General features: G+C 40.2%; 1 protein-coding gene across 1 annotated transcript; it reads right to left on the bottom strand.

The window, feature by feature from the left end:
• Nucleotides 1-692: 692 nt before the first annotated feature.
• On the bottom strand, nucleotides 693-21,988 carry KCNA3 (potassium voltage-gated channel subfamily A member 3). The gene is made up of 2 exons (XM_049616605.1): nucleotides 18,475-21,988; nucleotides 693-5,884 (listed from the first exon to the last, which is right to left on the bottom strand). The coding sequence occupies exon 1, from the start codon at nucleotides 21,822-21,824 to the stop codon at nucleotides 20,079-20,081; it is 1,746 nt and encodes a 581-aa protein (XP_049472562.1). The 5' UTR covers nucleotides 21,825-21,988; the 3' UTR covers nucleotides 693-5,884; nucleotides 18,475-20,078.
• Between the last annotated feature and the right edge of the window lie 315 nt (nucleotides 21,989-22,303).

Here is a 22,303-nt window from a genome sequence, read left to right as displayed (position 1 = left end):
TTGATGTTTCCTGTTTTGCAAAACCAAAACGAGAAAAGGCAGGTGGAGAGAGAAAAGAAAGAAGTTGGAGCTAATTAATAGGAGTAACAGGATTTTGGGGGGTATTTTATTGAATTCTGCACATAACATTTGCCATGAAAATACTTTAGATACAATGACAAATTTTAAAAAATGGGTCAGATAAAAATATCACATAATCAACTCACAGGTATTTACTGTATTTACTTAACAGAAGGCTCGAATGTATTATGACAAGAACATCCAAGAACACGGCATAAAAACTTATTTAAACTTTACATTAATAAGTGATAAGTGAACACAATTCAATGTCAAAGGAAGACGAATATAGAAAAGAAGTTTTGACTTTACATTCTATTCAGAATTCCATTATTTGTTACTACGTCATTATTTGAGAATGATTATTTCATTCCATACAAAATAATACTTGATTGACTTATCTGTTTGATAAAGAGAACTAAATTTAAGGTTAGCAAAATTTAAATTCTGATATAATATAGCATATGTTCCACTTAATTATGCACAGTAACATTGCATTACTAGTGAGTAAAAGTACAGAACGTATCACAGACTGTTGATTTACAAGGGAAAGCAGTTAACAGTGCCTCTCTGTTGTTTAAAAAGAAAGAATAAAAATGTTGTATTATGTCATGAATTAACACATGAATCTTCTCTATATTCAAACTGAGCAGTCATCAGATTTTAATTTTATCAGGGAAATTACCTACTTTTTAAATATGGGGATAAACTTTACCATGTATTTGAACATGTATTAGAATGCAGGTATTAATCCTGTAGTCTAATATTTGATAACCAATTCTTTTTGAATAGTTAGAATAAGGAGTTTTCTTAAAATGAAGACAGTTTTTCTATCCTCTCCTCCTTCCCTGTCCTCTGCTAATCACAGCATACATGTGACGAAAGACAGTGGGCTGAAAATTGGTTACAGTGGTTGGTCTGACGGTACGTTTTCTCTGAATCAGAATGTTGGCCATTTCTTGGGTTATTGCTTCTTTCAACTGTTCAGAAGTCAGTTACTATGGTAGACTTTTTTTTTTTTTTTTTTAAAAAAGGAAATTAGAAAGCTAGGGAAGAAGATAACTTGTCTAGGGAAATTAGGGAAGAAGATAACTTGTCTAGGGAAATTAGAAAGCTAGGGAAGAAGATAACATTATGACAACACGTGGATTTGGTGTCTATGATCAGGGTTGGTGGAGTTAATTATGTTCTAGATGGAAAATGTTTGGCTATCACCCTGTGGGAGGACTCTCTTTTGGAAGTATCTAACAAGGTCTGTTAATAGCAAAAAATGCCTCGTTCTCCAACTCTGAAATTTCCCAACATATCATGTAGAATTAGATTTCAGCTGAAGTTTTACAGCTAATGGCAAAATAACATAAGGGAGAACAGTGTAAAGAAAATGAGATTTGGAGCCATTTGATGGCCATATGGTCTTGAACAAGTCACTTGATCTTTCCACTGGTTGGTTAATCTCTAAACTTCAGATGCTATTATTACTTCATATGGATATTTTAAAGATTAAATAAGATGTGAATGATCTTTGCAAAGTATGAGATAAACAAATGTTAGACGTTCCTATGAAAAAATTGTATTTGGATGTCTGCATAATTACTATCTGTATACGATTTCAGAAATGGATTATTGTTATTATTACATTTAACATACTACATGGAAATACTACATACACTGTTTGCTTTCCCTTGTATACATATAGAGGAACTTTTTACCCCAAATTATGCCATTGTATGGGGTAGTTCCAAAAATGGTCTACACTGAACAAAAGAAGAGTATATTCCTATTTGGTTTATAGTCCTACAGTTTTAAAAACACTTTGACAATTAGTTTTAAGTCAACTAAATACTTAACTTCCCGCCCCAAACCCAGCATTAAGAGATCACACCATGGATACAATTCACCAGAAGAGATACTACTATGGTTTGTTTCTGTATGGTCAGTTCACAAATTGTTGCAAGATACAATATGAACACAATTTGATAGAATCACCATTGAGCAAATTTCGTCAACTTTAAAAAAAATGGATAAAGTTACTTTTCACAAATATCACTAACACGAATATATAAGAGACTCAATTACACCTAAAGTGAAAATTCAGATTCACAAGACCAAAAATTATCAGATTAAATGTTTTAATGAATTGCTCGGCTAGTCAAAATATACATTTCCTATTGTGATAGAGGCCTTTAAAAACTGCCCCCTTTTCTGAATGGAAGGATAGAAGACTAAACCTCTGGACAAATAATCTCGTTATGACAAAATATTTCTAGATTATTCAAATGGACTGCTATCATTTTAACAATTTCCCTAGTGTCCATATTTTAGCATCTTTCTATCCTAATCTCTTTCTACCATAAAACCAGCAACCAGAATATACTCTTGGTTTTCAATGGGTATAATTATCTCTTATCTATGTTGTACAAAAGCTATAACCCTTCTTTTTCCAACTGTCCACAAAAGCCAAACAGAAGCGTTTGGGTTATCCCTGAATTTCGTTTCTCACTCCTGAGCGAAACTAATTACAACATGGCTCCATCAGGCCTCTTTTGTATTCACAAAAGTTTACAACATTTTGTGAATATTATTTCAAATTATAGTCATTTGAATTCTGGGACCAAAAACGGCGTTACCTTTTTAATGTGACAAAAACGCACCTTGCAGTCTGCTACAGTTCACTGGCAAGCATAATATATTTAATTCTGGTTTGCTAAGTGTTTATTAAACTACAAAGATTTAAACGGAAGATTCACTTGCACAGAAATTTTGTTTATATAGTAACTAACCCACCATTCAAGGATGAAATGATAAGTCATAATAGTTAAGCCATGGTCCAAATTAAAAGTTACATTTTTTAATGTCTTGCTGAGGTCAATTAGAAATATGAACGTTTGGATTTGTAGTCTGTTCAGTCATATGAACAGAGATCTGTGGCATCTTAGTGCCTGGAGAGGAGCAACATGTATGTGCATATCAGAATATTCTGGAAACATTATAGAATTTTCAAAGATATAAAGAAACGTACAGATTACTAAATTTAAAGTCTTCACTGCACAAATAAAGAAACTAGGGCTCAGAGAAGTCAAAGGGACTTTCCTAGGGCACATAAATTATTAGCAGAGCCAGCACTAAAGCAAAGACACTTGCTTAAGCTCTACCAAACTGCTTCTTGTGGGGAAAAAAAAATCAAGAGATCATAAGGCAAACATCCCCATCCTTCCAACCTTCTCCCACTTTCTAGTCCAGGGTTATAATGTTGAGTGTGCAGTACAGCTCTGGAACTGTTTTTAGCATTTCATATGTAATTTCAAATCACATTAAGTTCTAATTAAATTGAACAAATAACCTCCTCTTCCTTTGCAGCTATTTCATTAATCTGTTTCCATTCTGCACAGTGGGTTTTCTACTTTTTCATGATCCCATTACGGGCCAGTGACAATTCTTAGAGGAGAAAAAACATCCTATTTCCTCTTCTCACAATCAATTTGAAGAATGGTATATTTATGACACTTTAAAGGTTTAAATCTTATTTCAATTTACTCTTTCCTTTGGAGATGCGTAAGAAAAATCTGAGTACTTTAAGTATTCTTCAAAGACTTTTCAAATGTGTATAAATGAGGATTTGGGGGCTGAGAATGGGCTTTGGGGATTATTTAACCCAGCACAACCACCTTGCAACTTAGGAAACTGTAGCCTAGCAACAGTAAGTGACTTATCTAGGGTCCCACAGGTAGAAAGTGGGTAAGAACTCTGGTTTCATGATATCTAGATCAATACTGTATTTTTACTATACATTTGGTGAACCATATCAGATATGACAGTTTACTCATCTGGTGCCATTCTGTGCTTTTATCTCAAAGTCCAGGTTTTGTCTTTATTTGAAACCGCGGCCTGTAATAATAATGCAGATATGATATTAAGTATACATGATACTTAAAGTTGTGTCATTGGTGTTTCCTGAAGGTAGTACCTGTGTCTATTTTTGTAATGCCTACCGATCCTTACTAAAACATGTGAATGTCTAAAACCCCTTATAGGACATTTAATTGGTTTGTTTCAATCATCCCAATAGTTGATGTGAATTACTTTAACTGCTGACAAGTCTGTGAACATCAGTTATGAGTATTAGGTGGCTGGAATGGATTGACAGTTCTCTGGGCCAGCGTCTCTTCTATGTGTGCTAACAGAACAAAAACATGGTGGTGGCTTTGGCTATGTTTTCACTTTAATTACAAATCATTCAGTTGGGAGGTTCACATAGCTCAAATCTGAGATACTTAGCAGTCACTTACTTCACTTTTCCCGAGAGTGATCTGGTCTCAAAATTTTGACCACAGAAGAATTATCAGCAGATTGTGCAAAATTCGTTGTAGGCATTGACTCAAAGAAAATTACCTGGATTTTATCTCCTACATCCTTTGCTGCTAACAGGTATAAGATTGTTTAGTTATCGATTCTTATATATTAACAATGAAACTCATCACCTGTATTTCCTTTTACATGGCATCAAAAAGTATTATCATCTTGGCTTTGCTACTGAAATATTTTGATGTAATTAAAATTCTACAAGCACTCTTATTAGAACAGCGTCGCTATGCATTTGAGTAACAGGAAATTGGTTATTTACGCATTTGCTCAGGTATGTTTCAAAAATAAAATATGAAAGTGAAAAAAAGTCTTCATTATACCAAATGTTCACAGTTTGACTTTCCATAAGGCTTATTAAATAATATACAAATAGCTACCATTCTGCTGAAATGTCACAGTAAATACATTAATAATGGCACAGAAGTGAAATGTCCCCAAATGGGAAATCATCTTCATGACCTCCTAAATCTCTTTTCCAACTAAAACTTTGCTTATTTTATTGAAAAAAGTTCCATTTCTAAAGGAATAACTTATAAAAATAGAGGATGAGTCAAGAAACCTTTTACAGGTACAATTTTGAAGGAAATTCTATACATTAGATGAAATATTATAATATATCTTCAAGAATGTGCTTTGTCTCACCACACCAAACATCATACGAAAACTAAACTGAGTGATTATAATATCTATGAACTGCTGAAAACTATAACCAAATATTAAAATTTTAGCTGAAATAGACAACTTAAACATAAGTACTAATATACTTTTAAATTTATGCTCAGCTAAAACCTACCTACGAGACAAATTTGCAAATCTATCATTTTGAGTCAAAAAAATAAAAGGATGTTGAATCAAGCAAGGCACATTTCTTTTAGGCCAGTCTGTCTTGAACACCATTCATCTGGGCACAGTGTAGATTTCACTTATTTATGTGTAAATGGGCCAATCTACGTAGGAGAGCCTTTGGTACAAAACACGCCTTCACAAATAAGGTTGCACATAAGCCAGAACACAGAAGATAACGTTACTATATCTCATGATTCAACACAGTCCAGTGATTAACTGAAAGAAGAAAACAGTACCAGTTGGCTTGTTGGAAACAAACATTTAGGTTTTCTTTATCAGCAGTACTGACTAGTTTTTGAGTGATTCAATTTCACCAAAATGTCAAAAGGTTGAAATGATCCCTTAATATTTTCGAATGTTCTTCTTCATCTATCACTATCTTTAGTATTGCACACAATTCGAAGAGAATCCTCCAGCTTTAGAGCTGTTTCCTTTATATAAAGCATTTATTAGAGACATGTTATTTAATGTCAACTGAAACAAAAATATGCACTGGCAGACAGATCACTGCCCATCAGCGACAGGACCAACACAGGGTTCTTGATGTAGGCAATTTAAAAATGAGGATCCTACTGGTCCGTGCAGCAATACAGTTCTCTATGTGGGACTCTTCAGGTATCTGTTGGACAGAGTAAGCACAATAATTTACTGTGTATTTAGTTTTTAAAAAAATTATAGACTTTATGTCAATATAAAATACTCTATTCATTATACTTTTCAAAATTTGGGGGTTTTTTTTTTGCAGGTACCCTGAAAAGTTCAACCAATTTAATTTTCTAAACTTATCAAAAGCACTTAATTTATAAATTAGAAGAAGTTTCAGAGTATGCTGAAATTATGAGCTTTTTGTCCTTACATCTATCTATCTATCTATCTATCTATCTATCATCTCTCTCTCTCTCTCTCTCTCTCTGTCTCTCTTTCTATCATCTATGAGAGAGAGCGTGTGTGCGAGGAAGAAGCTGAGGGAGAGAGAGGCTTAAATAGGCTCCGTGCCCAGATCAGAGCCCAATGTAGAGGTGGCGGGGGCTCAATCTCACGACCATGAGATCATGACCTGAGCCAAAATCAAGAGTTCAAGAGTAGGATGCTTAACCCAGGCACCCTTTCCCCCCTTTTATCCTTATTAATACCCACTTCGAAATGTAGTCTAAACCAATGTGATTGTTTGCTTTTTCTTTTTTTTTTTTTTAATTTATTTTTGGGACAGAGAGAGACAGAGCATGAACGGGGGAGGGGCAGAGAGAGAGGGAGACACAGAATCGGAAACAGGCTCCAGGCTCCGAGCCATCAGCCCAGAGCCTGACGCGGGGCTCGAACTCGCGGACCACGAGATTGTGACCTGGCTGAAGTCGGACGCTCAACCGACTGCGCCACCCAGGCGCCCCTGCTTTTTCAACATAAAAATTTATCTTCACCTTTACAACCATCTGAAAGGTTCTGAGTGCCTGTTTTTATTTTTATTTATTTATTTTTATTTATTTATTTATTTAAAAATTTTTTTTAAACGTTTATTCATTTTTGAGACAGAGAGAGACAGAGCATGAATGGGGGAAGGTCAGAGAGAGAGGGAGACACAGAATCTGAAACAGGCTCTAGGCTCTGAGGTGTCAGCACAGAGCCTGACGCGGGGCTTGAACTCACGGACCGCGAGATCATGACCTGAGCCGAAGTCAGACACCCAACCCACTGAGCCACCCAGGCACCCCCTGAGTGCCTGTTTTTAAAGAAAATATATGTATTAATTTTCTCAATGTACTTCCAAGGGTTTGTTTCTTTCCTGGCTGTATATCCCACTGTTGTAACCTAAGATGAGAACTCTTTTAAAGTGAATGGAAATCCCATGCTCAGGGTTCTGGAAAGGGGGTGGAGGAGTGAGGGTAGCAGCGGGAGGGAGGGAAGGAGAAGATTATTTCCCATACATACTCCTGGTTTTAGCAGGTATCTGAAATCCAGTGGCAAATGCCTACAAGTGTTGATCTGGAACTTGAATGTGCTTTTTGTGGAAGAATCATCAACTCACAAAACCCAATATCATATGCCTACTGTGTACTTGGCAATCATTTAATGAAAAGTTTTCTTTATTGGCCTGGATTATACTGGATCATCCTTCATGAAAGAGAGAACTTCTTGACACTAATCTTTGGCCAAATAGCAAGAGTACACTCTTGCATCACAGTATTCTTAATTTTCATTATGAGCGTTTGAAAATTACAATGGTCTAATAGCTAGTAATGACTACCAATTACAAGAAATTACAAGTAACATGAATGATCTGGCATCCATTTCATTTCCTAAGTGCCTAGTTTCTGCTCAATGCTACTGTAGCTTTCATTATCTTGAGATGGTTCTATTAAGCTAGTCTTGTCTTGCTACTATTTACATCCTTTTTATATGAAAGGTTCAGCCTTTTTTTTTTTTTTTTTAACCTCATGTGTCAGTGCCTGCCTCAAGGCTCTTGGGACTATTAAATAAGTAAGGTATAGCTCGGCATCCTAATAGACTGTAGGGGTGGAGGGAGTTGCAATTTAACAGAAACAAGAAATCAAAGTGATATTTGGATGCTAATCATGTTTACATTAGTGGCTAAGAAATGGGTTGAAGGGCTTACTTAGGTATCGAAATCAACTCTACAAAAACAGGGAAAGGAAGTATAACAGAAAATGGTGACTTATAATTGATGATATTTGACCAAATAAATCATTTAACATAAGAAGCAAGAGGGGCGCCTGGGTGGCTCAGTCAGTTGGGCATCTGACTTCGACTCAAGTCATGATCTCACGGTTTGTGAGTTCGAGCTCCGCATTGGGCTCTGTGCTGACAGCTCAGAGCCTGGAGCCTGCTTCGGATTCTGTGTCTCATTCTCTCTCTGCCCTTTCCCCACTTGTGCTCTCTCTCTGTCTCTCAAAAATAAATGTAAAAAAATTTTTTAAAAAAAGAAGCAAGAAAAGAGGATAAGAACAGTCAAATTTCTATAATTATCAAGCTTGTGAAAAAGTAATTAATACCTTCACCAAGGCCTAAACAAAAGAGATACAGAAACCCAACTTACCTAACTGCTAGCCTTACTAATTTGTATTTCATGAGGAAAGGGTTACAATCATTCTATTTTACAGGAACTTTGTTTTTATGTGTTTATACTTTGACATCTATTAAATAACTTAGAGTTGGCTGCACACCAACAAGCTCTATGAATTCTGCCAACCAAATGGTAATGATTTAGCCAAAGGACTAGAAAATTTTCTTGTTCAATTATGCATAATTCTCTGATTGGCCTCTTGGAAATTATGTACTCTTGGCAAACAAAAAAAGTTTAAACTCAGTCATTAGAGTTGCTAATGTGTTAAGACATGAGCTTTGATGGGGCACCTGGGTGGCTCAGTTGGTTAAGTGTCTGACTTCGGCTCAGGTTATGGTCTCGTGGTTTGTGAGTTTGAGCCCTGCGTCCGGCTCTGTGCTGCCGGCTTGGAGCCTGGAGCCTCTCTGGATTCTGTGTCTCTCTGTCTCTGTCTGCCCCTCCCCAACTTGTGCTCTCTCTCTCTCAAAAATAAATATTAAAAAAATTTGAAAAAGACATGAGCTTTGTCAAAAATCTGCAAAGTCATGGGAAAATGAGCTGTGAGGTGTAATCACAGCAATATTTAGGTCTGCTAATAATAAATATCCTTAAATCACATTGTGGCCTAGTAAAATAAATTGATTTTTAGAATAAGTTAAAATGGTTGCAGGTAAAAGATTTATAGAATACAGGTGTAAAGCAATTCAAACACAGTTCTTCCCTGGAGAAACTATTTTTGCCTGTGGTTTTTAGTCACCCACTACCTTTTGAAATCCAGGACAGTGTCACTCTAACATACTTTTTATTATAATTTCTTACAGAGGTAATCTGTTGGTGAATACCTGAATTTTTTTTGTCCTATAGTCATACATGAGGTAAATGTAAAATGTAATGGTATGTGAGGCTGCCGCTTATAATTTCTAATACCTTGGCCATTCCAGCTTTTAACAGAAAATCCAGTAAAAACCCATACTAGGTTAGTATTATATAATAATATATAATATTATAATATATAATTATACGTAATAATATATTATATATAAGATAATATAAAATAATATAATATATAATAATATTATACAATATATAATATATATTATATATTATATAATATATATAATATTAACTTAGTATTATATTAACCTGTACAGGTTAATATACACTAGGTTACTATATATACTATATATATATATATATATCAACAATAATTCTTCAAACCAGAAAAAAACATGAAAAAATAAGAAATGAAAATTACTCATTCCAATCCTCTATTTTGTGTCATTCCTTTAAAAAGTCCTGACAACGTGCCCTCAGAAAAGAAATGATCTCTGTCCTATGTGAGCTTCATTATATAAAGTGATGGAGGCAAACAGAGTTTCTGTCTTCTGTTGGTCTCCATATGTAATCTGAAGCGTATACGTCAGTTTTCTTTAATTTAGGGACATGTTTCGTGAGGAAATTGTTCCATGTAGAGGTACAGAGGCAACACCTAGTCAAGTTCCGGTCGGATGTGCCTGAGAAATCCAGGGAGAGCAAATCCAGGAGCAGCATGGAAAAAGTTCCCTTCTATTCATATCTGGAGAGTCCCCATTTCCTACTACACAGGGAAGTGCCTCTGTTACAAGATTACCTAAAATCCCACAATACTATTACCTCAACTCTGCGGTACTCCTTTACAGCAATGCTTTCATTTAGACTCAGTAATTCCATACTACACACCTTGGTTTTCCAAAGCTTCTAAGAATTTCCCAGTACCAACATGTACTACTACTGATGCCTCTCACCTATTTTATTTAGAAATGACCTATGTTTTGCCACTGTAAAAGTCACTCTGAGGGGCGCCTGGGTGGCTCAGTCGGTTGAGCGTTCGACTTCGGCTCAGGTCATGATCTCACGGTCTGTGAGTTCCAGCCCCATGTCAGGCGCTGTGCTGAGCTCAGAGCCTGGAGCTTCGGATTCTGTATCTCCCTCTCTCTCTCTGCCCCTCCCCCACTCATGCTCTGTCTCTGTCTCAAAAATTAATATAAACATTAAAAAAAAATAACAGTCACTCAGAGAATCTGCTCTTACTGCTCTTGGATTCAATGTCCCCATCTTCTCTTTCATATATGAAAAAGTCCCTTTAAAAAAATAACCAATTTTTGTGAGCCTACCATATAACTTGACAATTACATCAAAATTTACTTTGTAAAAGCAATTATTTTACTCAGTAAGGTCACAACTACAGTAATGTAATTCTTCAAGGTGATTCATTGATGAAATATCTAATGCCTTATTTAATCAGCTTCCAGAGTAATGGAAATCCCATGGATATATTAAGACTCACCATTAACTGAAAGCAAGAGTGAACTTACAGAAAGGTTTCTTAGAATGTTGGCTAGACAGGTAAGTTCCTATAGATATCACTTACGTGTTCTGATTTTTGCTATACTATGTAAGCCAATCAGTCAACAAATATATATTGAGTATCATTTATAAACAGCATTTTATTACCGTCTAGGGTAGGAAACACAGTCTCTGTGAAGCATTCCAACTCTAGGTAGCCATGGTGATTACGAGCGATATCTCTTATAATGTTATATTTAAATTATTTATGTTAAGGAACTCTACCGCCACAATTGGGTAGTACTTTGTGGGTAAAACCTGCTGGAGCATGTTCTACCAAATGGAAGCCCTCCCCAGTGAACCAATTATTAGAAATTCTATCCAAAAGAGCACGGTGAGGGGGCGCCTGGGTGGCTCAGTCAGTTAAGTGTCTGACTTCAGCTCAGGTCATGATCTTGAGGTTCGTGAGTTAAAGCCCCGTGTCAGGCTCTGTGCTGACAGTTCAGAGCCTGGAGCCTGCTTCGAGTTCTGTCGTGCGCTCTCTCTCTCTCTCTCTCTCTCTCTTTGCCCCTTCCCCACTTGTTCTCTGTCTCTGTCTCTCTCAAAAATAAAATAAATGTTAAAAAATAAAAAACAAAAAAGCATAAGGGGTATAAGCCTCACAGTGATAGACTGAAGCACAGATACACAACATGAAAATTTTGCTTATAGTTTAAAAACACTCAAATTGGAATTTCCTTCCTCTCATCCCTTCCTTGAACAAAGACTTATTAAGCACCAACTTTATTCCAGGCAATATTCCAGATCCTGGGGGATATAGTAGCAATGAAAGACAAAGGTCACTTATGCTCATGGAAGGGAAAGGAAGATGGACAACAAACAAAAAGCAAGTAAGATATCTAGTATGTTAGAGGAGGGAATATACAAGGCAGAGAAAGGCTAAAGGAGAGTGCTGTGGGGGCTGCAAGTTTAAACAGAGTGGCTGGGGAAGGCTTCACTGAGGCAGTGACAGCTACGGAGCTGATGGAGCCAGCCACGCAGAGATCAGATGTTAGAGCGTTCCAGGCAGTGGAACAGTGGTACAAAGACCCGAGGCGGAGCGTGCCTGGTGTGTTTGAGGAAGGGCAAGGAGGCCAGCACAGCTGCTGTAGAGGATCAAAGGGGAGAAGAGTCAGAAATGAGGTGAGAAGGGTGAGGGTAAGACGAGGTAGAAAAGGTAGGGCCTTGCAGGCCACGTGAGGGCTTTTAGTGTGTAGTCTGCGGGAAATGGAGAGCCAGATGGGAGTTTTGCCACCAAGAAGTGACATGATCTGACAAATGTTTTAAAAGGTTCTCTGGCTGCTACATTGAGAACAGACTCCAGCAGGGGAAAGGATGAAGGATGGGGTACAGTCAGGAGGGTACTCTAAAAATCCAGGTGAGGGGCACCTGGGTGGCTCAGTCAGTTAAGCGTCTGACTTCAGCTCAGGTCATGATCTCGCAGTTACTGAGTTCGAGCCCCGTGTCCGGCTCTATGCTGTCAGTGCAGAGCCTGGAGCCTGCTTCGGATTCTGTGTCTCCCTCTCTCTCTGCCCATCCCCTGACTGCGCTCTCTCCTTCTCTCAGAAATAATAAATGAATAAACTGGAAAAAAAAAAAAACCCAGGTGAGAGATAATGATGGTTTAGAATAGGTGGCTGCAGAAGTAAGACTCCAGAAACATTTTAAGAGAGGAGCCAACAGGATTTGCCAATAGCTTGCAAAAGCGGTATGACAGAAAGAGAGGAATCTACAATAATTCCAAGGATTTTTTTTAGCTTGAATAATGGGAAGATTGAAGTTATAGTCACAGAGAGGGGGAAAAGGGCAAGAGACAGGATTGGTGGCAAGGGTGGTGCAAGACAGGGAAGCTCAGTTTTGGACATACTAAGTTTGAGAGATCAGATGTCTAAGTAAAGATGTCAAGTAGAGAGCTGGAAATGCAATCTGAAGTTCAGGGGAACGGTCCGGGGGGGGTGGGGGGAGAGAGAAATTTACATATAGATAGTCTAAAGCTATGAGAGTAAGACGGGATATAGAAAGAAAAGAAGTCTAAGGACTAAGCTGTGGCCCACGGGGCTCTCAAACATTAAGACTCAGGGGAGATGAGAAAGAACCAGCAAAAGAGATTAAAAAGGAGAGAGAAGAGAGGTAGTGAGAAAACACATAGTGTTGGGTCCTAAAGTCAAATGAAGCAATTCTTTGCAGGAGGAAAGAAGTATTCCACAGTGCCAAAGGCTTCTGATGAGTCAAATGAAACAAGCACTGAGAAATGACCATTGGGTTTAGCTATCAGAGGTCACCAATGACCTTGAAAAGTACACTTTCAGAAGTGACAGGGGTGAAAGTGTTTGGAGCAGATTTGGGAGCGAATGGTAAGGGATTCCATGATGAACGAAGAGTGATACAGTCCCTGCTCTCATAGAAGAGATAGATTAATCATATAACACAAATAAATATAAAGTGACAGCCATGCCAAGAACACATCGTATATTCAATTAATTCTAAGACACACTTTTTCAGATTTGAGAACCTATGAAATCAGGATGTACCTTAAAATCACTGGTACTTTCCCTCATAATTGGCAGTTCTTTTTTTAATGGCACATAGAATAGTGGTGGTTCTTAAGGGACCTTAAATTTGATGAAGGGTACCCTAAATGGGGAATTGATAAAACCAGAGTCATGAGAGATAACTTGGAAGTATTGAAGTAAAAATAGAAGTTAAGAAAGTGAGGAGGGGGCTAGCAGTGGGAACATCTGCAAAGATCCCCATAGATGAAGGGGGAAAGGGAACCAATCCCATAAGTGGATGAAGATCAGGGCTGAGAGAGATCATGTGTGGCCATGAAAGCTATGTGAAACCTTTGGATCTCTATCCCCAAAACAAGAAAAAGACCTTCAAAGGATTCTAAGTAGGGGCAGGTGATGTAATCGGATTTGAGTCTCAAAAAGATTCTTCTGGCTACCAGGGGGAGAATGGTCAGACTGGCCACAGGACATGTAAGGAGGCCAGTCAAGAGACCTTGGCACTTACCCAGGATAGAGAGGAGAGTAGTGTGGATTAAAGTGGTGGTGACAGTGATGCAGAAAAGTAGATTATTTTTAGGGGTATTTAGGAAGTGAAATGATTAAACTCAGTGACAGACTGAATGTATTTACTTATATGAATCTACTATTACATTAATAAACACATTGAGAACACTAGGCAATAAATCTGCCTCTTAAGCAAGGCTATAAAAAAATAAAAATGCTTTGTAAATGTGAATGAATGAAAACCAGTATTTTGGAAATTCACCAATTTTATATGGTTTAGATTTCTGGACAGAAAGTAAATATATCTTAGGACAGAAAATAACAGGTGAGGTGTGTGTGTGTGTGTGTGTGTGTGTATATAACAAATTACCCTTACTGGATTCTTTTCCAAATTAAATCATATGTTTAATTTAAGGAACATGTTTAAATGTATAAAAATAAGAACTTTAGGATTCAGAGAGAATTTCCATAAAGAACAGGAGTTTAAAATAAACTTGACAACAAAACCAATGCTGATTGACATGTAACACACAAGTGCAATGCTAGCTTTCATTCTAGAAATTTAGTGGGAATCTCAAAAGAGATTCCCAAGAGCCTTTGTGCTCTGATGGAAGGGGTAAGGGTGAGGCTGGGGGCTCACTGAAAAAGAAAAAGCTCTTCTCCACTCCTAACCTCCATGCTGGGGGCATGATCTGCAGAGTCAGAGCCCTGCATGCCCATATTTATTCATGATGTTCTCCAGACATGATGAAACATCATTTTTCGTGCATTTAAGTGCCATCTTTCTCACAACCAGGATCCCAGGATTTACTTTTCAGGCTAGAGCTCCTATTCTGCATGCTTTAGGTTGCAGCAATAATAAAATGGCTCCCAAGAAAATGATGGAGCCTCTTTTCCAGATCTCCTCTTTAATGTATTTGATGGTTTATGGTGCAAAATTTGAAATGCAAGGAAAAACACATCCAGTACAAAAAAGGGGGGAAAAAGAGGGAAACCACAAAAACGTTTCTCTGTAAAATGTTTTTTCTTTACAGTTCTGAAGACAAAATTAGTTTGCGGCATCACTGAAGACGAAGACAGATATTTGAGAACTTCCTGACCTCTCTGAGTCGGTTAAATGAAATTTGCAAGGTGGATGTGAGTATATAAAGAATATTATTATCATGTACTCTATAGCAATGGCCATTTTCTGGCAGGAGGTTAGGAGCTGAGTCATGATAGCCCAGGGTTTGGGCTCTGCATGGCTTCCCCTCCCTTCTTCCTGCCTTTTCTGATTTGCCCTCTCTCGAAGGTTTTCAAGTACTCCCTGCAAGTTAGGGAAAACAAGTGACTTCAGGGACTTCATTAATATATATAAAACAAAATACAGAAAATTAGTAGCACCAAAGCAACAGTCTTACCCTCCTTCATTCAAAAGGTGAAATAATTAAAAGAAAAAAAAAGAAAAAGAAAAAGAAAAAGGAAAAAAAGCCCCACCCTAAAATGCAATCCCTAAATATCCTCTGTCTCATTCTTGTGCTCCTCACATCTATCTCACAGTGTTTCCATAAGTCTTCGAATTGATGGGGGAGGGGCAGGTGTACTTCTCTGCATTTCTTAGTGGGAGGGGTTATTCACAGCTGAGAGGTGGGAAGGACTTGGAACTGCTATAGAAAGTGTTGAAATTTTAAATGTATAGAAGTCATTAAGTTATAGTTATGGTTCTCAAAGGAATAGATGATTGGTATTTTATATTGAATTTAGATACAATCGCTCAAGCAGTTGCTTGAGTACATTTTATGCCAAAGAGGTAAACACCAGTTTCATATAAACAAACCATGACTTTAAATTGCTTCATACTCGGCATTTAAAATTTCAATCCCAGAAATTTTATTTCAAAATTCAGAAATAACTGATAGAACGCCTCCTCATATTTGTAGCTGTTTGTTATAATAGTTGGTGGGCACTAAAATTTGGTATAATGTCAGCTTAAAAGCACCATAAAGGAAATAAATAGCAATGCTGTTATTTTCATCTCTGGATTCACCAGCTGTGGGGTATGTACATTTTTCCCAGGGTGTTGATGGATGTGCCCTGTTCCAGTCACACCTCCTCTCATGAATCTTTTGTACACACAGACATATGTATACTTTTCAACATCTAAGACGTGCACTGAGCTCAACAGTGAAGCCTGTGGTTTGGCAAAGCTGACTGATATATGTGGACTTAGACTCATTTGCATTTTGCTGTAAGCCCAAATCACTATCCATTTTCATTTTCTAAATGATTTAGGACCTTAGAGAAGGGGCTACAGCTATTATGTGGGCCAAAATTATATTCTATTGTTTCTTTGAGCACAGATGCTCTTAAAGATCCATGGAGTTATTAGGTAAGGCAATCATGTCACAAATTTCAATGAGCTCGCAATCTCCTTGTGCTTTCAATCCTTTTGTTCTAAGTAATTTCTCCTTTCTCAAGAGAGAGTCAAAATATTTATACTACTTGCTGCCATCGTTCTTCAGTAACCTAGGCAAAATATGAGGAGATGGAAAAAATAACACTTTGCATAGTACTATCGATTGTAGATTAAAGCACATGAAAATAGAAAATTAATCTTAAAACTGAAAAATATCTATTGCCCTAGCAGGTATCACTACTATGACTAATTATACTTTCTGAGTATAATATTAAATCCAGACAAATCAATAATATAAGAAAGTGATCTTTTATTACTAGAAAAGTCAATCTCTTTGTTCAATTTAAATACCTGATACTTGATCCCTATGGTTAAAAGTATCTGATGTTTAGAAAGGGTTAATTTTCAATATACTGCATAAAATAGGTTTCTGGAGATATATTCTTTACAGAAATTCATTAATTAGTAACATGGGCTGAAGTCAAACCTAAAAGCATAAGAAATTTATTTTCTCAATCTCTTTCAATTCACCCAATAAAAGGAATATGGGTTTGGGGGCCAGAAGGACCTGGCTTTAATCATAGCTGGGTTTCTGGCTAGCTGGGAAGTCTTTGGGAAATCACTTAACCATAGCCATCTAGTTTTTCCCCTCCTAGAGTGGGGTGAATACCACTTACCTTGCAGAGCTGAGAGCATCCAGGACATGGTAATTAAATGGTAATTACTATTGTTACACAGAAAGTAAATAGGAAGACACTGATTATTTATGTATGTCATATCATTTGCAAACCTCAGTAGTAATTATACAATGCTTGTAAGTAACAATCACAATAATAATGTAATCTCTTGGCAAAATCTCTGCTGCATGCCATGCAATTATTTTTTTCTAAGTATCATGCCTGTATCAACATTTAATATTCACAATTCTACGAGGTACCATTTCTTATCCTCAGTTTACAAATAAGGAAACTGAGGCACAGAGAGGTTAAGTAATTTGCTCAGTGTCACACAGCATAGTCAGGATTCAAACCCTAGCAGTCTGACTGCAGAGCTTATGCTTTAAATCACTTCATTAAAAACCTTAAAATAACCTTAACGTAAGATTAGAGCCATTCACTCATCAAATATGTACTGAATACATAGAAAGTGCTACATTTTGTGGTAGGCACTAGTATCCAAAACTTTGTCAAGATACAGAACCTATACCTTTTAAGGAGCTTTTAGTTTGGCAACTAGAACATAATTATACTATGTCAAAGTTATGATTCAAAAAGCCATATTTCTCTGGATTGAAGAAAAAGGTCTTCTTCATATTACTATTAATAATCATACAATTCTAAAAATTATGGTACAACCATAATTTACTCACACAACAAAGCAAGGTTTCTATATTTTCAAATAAAAAAACGAATAAAGGGTCACTGCACTTTGTTCATCTTCACGTCCAGATCTTTTAAGAACAGACACAAAAATTATTCTTACGTTATTACTATAGTGTGTCTAACAGTTTACCACCAAAATGGGTCACAAAAAGAATGTCTGGTCATTAAGAACACCAAGAGTTTGATCAAAAGGTAGATCAGTGGTGAAAGCAACTCTAACAAGTAGCAAAGGAAACTAGATAAAGGAGTCCTATTTGCATGCACGTACAGAGAAAGCAATGAACATGCATATACTTTTCCTGCCTCTATTATTTGTCTGTTCCTTCCTCTTCCCCCTCATACAGTCTTCATTCTTTTTCACTGTCTTAAATACACAAACAATAAAGTAAGTAGGCTTCTGACTACCTGAAAATATGAGTTTTAGACTCAGGGTTACTCTAATTTACTCTAAGATAGAATAGTTAGTCATACCCTATCAATATCAATACATATAATACATATAATGTATATAAACTAAAATGGTTTTGTTAAAATACATTAAACACATTTGTTACCCTTATTGTAACCTTAACCACTTTTTATTGAAAAGAACCGTACTGCTGCGTATGACTAATTGTGTATGTTAAAATTGGGCCAATAATCTAACAGCAGTAGGTTCTGCCTTTTATCCTTTTTTAAGGGGAAACAGGTTGTGCAGAAGCCAAGAGGGTTAGTAGAAGGAATGGAATCATTTTCATTTCAGTTTGGGTGAAGGTTATTCTGTAGAGCGATGACTTCCCCCCTGCCATCCGTTTGCCACAGACAACAGAAACCAAAGGACAGTTAACAAAAGGGAAATCAAATGGAAAAGATGTTGTAACTGATCATTAAAAGGCACTTGCACGTAATTAATATGAAACTACTGGGTTTGCAAGTAGCACCAACCCAAACAGGAACAGCATTTCCCTGGTTCCCTGTACAAAGAGGGAGAGCTCTCAGTACCCCCACAGTGCTCACCTGATTCTCTGTGTGTCTTCTGGCAACCCTGGTGTGTGGCTGAAACTTGCAGGTATTTCCCCAAGATTTGGTTACTTCCCATCCGTCTTTTTTATTGATTGTCTGCAATTCCCTCAGTTAAAAAGCGTGCATCCTTTATATTTTTAAAGTTTACTTAGCTTTTCAAGTGCTCTTGTGGGATCTGGAGTTTTTTTTTTTTTTTTTAAGAGGAAGTCTCAAGGTCCCTTGCAGTAAGGTTTCAGGTACACTGATTGGATCTTTCATATGCTTATGTACAGAACGCTTTTACATTTGCTTTTAAATTTCATCTGTTGGCTTGAAACTTCCTGGAGGAAGAAAACAGCATCCTTTTAAATTATTGCCTAATTGTCGGCATTGAATTCAAATCATGCCTCATTGTGGTGTATATCTAACATTCCAAAGGCAGTATTTTCCTTCTCGATTCAATCATTATGAGATGATATCAATGATTTTCTGTAGTAAAAAAATAACGCATTTTGTGATTCATTTCACCACCCTCAGATTCTCAGACATAACTTTATTTGTGCGGTTTATTCAAACAGTGGTTTTCCTTCCGACATCCTGTAAGTAGGAACCATCTGGAAAGGTTACTGTGGAAACGGCAGGGGCTAGGGGGTGGGGCTACAGAGCAAGAGATGCCATGACAACCTTTTTCGGGTTTCCCAGGAAACATGGGTTGCTATGGGAACTGCATCAGTCAGATCCGAATTAGTAACTTCCGCTGGAAGGAGTGTCTGCCACTTTAATCTTCTTGTGATACTGCAGAAGCTTATCTCGCAGACGCGTTAGGAATTTTGTTTGTTTCTCTCAGCAGCGCTGAAAACATCTGTTTCTACACTTTGGTAGATGTTGCTTGGAACACACACACAGAAGTTCAGAGGAATCTGTTAGTCTACCCCTTTCGAAATGCTCAACAAGCCCCAAAGAGTTGCAACCGATTAGTCAGATCAGGACATCTCAGGCATTTCCCTTCGTTCAAAGTTGTATATATCTTTAAAATTCCGGGAGGGGTTCCGAATAGAAGAAATCCCAGTCAAAAACCAAAGAAACTCACGGTGGGTTTACAAGTCATTCTTCTAATCAGACTTCTCATCCACACATCCACAGCGTAGGCAATTGAACTAAATACTCAATAATGTTGAACAGTCCATCACACTGAAGCATCCTTTAAGTACGTGCCAGCTTTACTTAGTAAAGAAACAAGTGTCTTTTAATTCTGAGGTTAGGCGGTTACTCTAACTGTTCTTTAATTTCATTTCCTCCCAGGATGTACAGCTGCTTTTTGTTTGTTTGTTTGTTTTAGAGGGTGTGTACTAGAAATCAAGTTTAAAGTAAGTTTGTTCTTTGCAATATTAGAGAGAGGGGGAGAAAACAATGGAGAGCTGAGAGAATGCAGCCCACTTGCAAAACAGACACCTGTTTCAGTATGAAGCAGTAGGGAGAGGGAAAATGAAGTGTGCGTTCCACTTCTTCATGTCCTTTCCTTGATGAATGGTCTGGAAATGTATAAAACAAGGGCATACACAGACCAAGGGGGCACGTTCCACACAATACTGAGCACAGCATGTCACTTGTATCATATATTAAACGTCAGTAAATATCTTTTTGATGTTGACACAGGAGTTGGGATTATTGTTCGTGGTGCAGGTGGCAGTGGAATTGCCCGTTTTGAAAGGGGTCTGGGGGAACGCGCTATGGTTCATGCCCCCCTCTTCGATCACCATATACTCCGACTTACTCAGAGTCGAGTTACTCCTTGCTTTTCGGAGCTCCTCCGCCGACGAGGAGAGGTGCTGGCAACTTCCCACGTGCATGTACTGGGCTTGTTCTTCCCCTTCTGTCTCCCGGTGGTAGAAGTAATTGAAGTTGGAAACAATCACAGGGACTGGCAAAGCAATGGTCAAGACACCAGCGATGGCACAGAGCGACCCCACAATCTTGCCCCCTATGGTCACCGGGTGCATGTCACCGTAACCTACTGTTGTCATGGTTACCACTGCCCACCAGAAGGCATCCGGGATACTGCTAAAACCTGAAGTGGGGTCGTCTGCCTCGGCAAAGTAGACCGCGCTGGAGAAAAGGATGACCCCGATAAAGAGGAAAAAGATAAGCAAGCCCAGCTCCCGCATGGAAGCCTTCAGCGTCTGGCCCAGGATCTGCAGCCCCTTGGAGTGCCGGGAGAGCTTGAAGATGCGGAAGACGCGCACCAGCCGGATGACCCTCAGGATGGCCAGGGACATGGCTTGCTGTCCATTGCCCTGTCGCTCAGCCAGCTCGGTGCCCAGAGTGATGAAATAAGGGATGATGGCCACGATGTCTATCAGGTTCATGATGTTTCGCGAGAAGGTGGCTTTGCTGGGGCAAGCGAAGAACCGCACCAGCAGCTCAAAGGAGAACCAGATGATGCACAGGGTCTCCACCACGAAGAAGGGATCCGAGAAGCTGGAGGCTCCGGCGGGCGCCCCCGACGTGCTGTTGCCGGCCGCCTCGAACTGCTCCTGCGACGACGCGGCGGGGTAGTCCTTCTCGTCGCGGAACTCGGGCAGCGTCTCCAGGCAGAAGATGACAATGGAGATGAGGATGACGAGCACGGACACGATGGCGATGCCCCGCGCCGGCCCGGAGCTCTCCGGGTACTCGAAGAGCAGCCACACCTGGCGCTGGAAGTCGTGGCGGGGCAGGGGCCGCTCCTCCTCCCGCAGGAAGCCCTCGTCCTCGCGGAACTTCTCCATGGCCTCCTCGCCCAGCTGGTAGAAGCGGATCTCCTCGGAGAAGATGTCGATGGGCACGTTGACCGGCCGGCGGATGCGGCCGCCCGACTGGTAGTAGTAGAGGATGGCGTCGAAGCTGGGCCGGTTGCGGTCGAAGAAGTACTCGTTGCGGAGCGGGTCGAAGTACCTCATGCGCCGCTTGGGGTCGCCCAGCAGCGTCTCCGGGAACTGGCAGAGGGTCTTGAGCTGCGTCTCGAAGCGCAGCCCGGAGATGTTGATCACCACGCGCTCCCCGCAGCAGTCCTGCTCGCCGGCGGCCGGCAGCGCGGGCGGCAGCGGCTCGTAGCGGTCGCGGTCGCAGCCTCCGCCGCCGCCGCAGCCGCCCTGCGGTGGGCCCCCGCCGCCGTCGGCCGCCTCCGGCTCCAGCAGGTGGTCCCCGGGCACCACCGTCATGTCGGGCGGCAGCTCGGGGCCTGTGGCGGGCTCGGCGTAGCCGGGGTTCACCAGGGTGTGGGCGCCGCCGCCGCCGCCGCCGCTCGCGGGGCTCTGGGGAGGGTGGGCGCGGTGGCGGGCGGAGGGCGGCGGCGGTGAGCGCAGCAGGCTGAGGTGCTCGTCCATGCGGCGGGAAGAGGCGGCGGCGCGGGCCGCGTCGCTCCTCCTCGCGCTCCCCGCCCCTCCGCCGCCTCCGCCCCCGAGCCGGGCCCGCCGCCTGTTGCTGCTGCTGCCGCTGCTGCTGCCGCCGCCGCCACCGCCGCTGCTGCCGCCGTGAGGCTCAGTATGACTCTGGCGCGGTCCGCCCGGCTCCTCCGGGAGAAGCCTCCTCCTCCTCCCCCGCCTCCGCGCTCCCCCCGCCCCTCCCCGGCCCCTCCCCCGCGGGGCGCGCGCCCGCCTCCGCGGCCCCTCAGGATGCCCGCCCACCGCGCGGGCGCGCGCCCCGCTCCCACCCCGCGCCGCGGCCGCGGGCCCGGCCCCTCTCCACCCGCCGCCTCACCGCTTGTGGCCGCCCGTGGCCTTCGCTTTGCGCCTCCGCGTGCCCTCGAGCCCCCGGCGGGCCGAGGCGGCCTTCGGGGAATCCGGCCCCCGGTCAGTGCTCCCCT

The sequence above is a fragment of the Panthera uncia genome (assembly GCF_023721935.1).
Source record: "Panthera uncia isolate 11264 chromosome C1 unlocalized genomic scaffold, Puncia_PCG_1.0 HiC_scaffold_4, whole genome shotgun sequence".
NCBI classification, from domain to species: domain Eukaryota; kingdom Metazoa; phylum Chordata; class Mammalia; order Carnivora; family Felidae; genus Panthera; species Panthera uncia.
The sequence above is the reverse complement of the archived record's forward strand: the minus strand, read 5'-3'. Positions and strand labels throughout refer to the sequence as shown.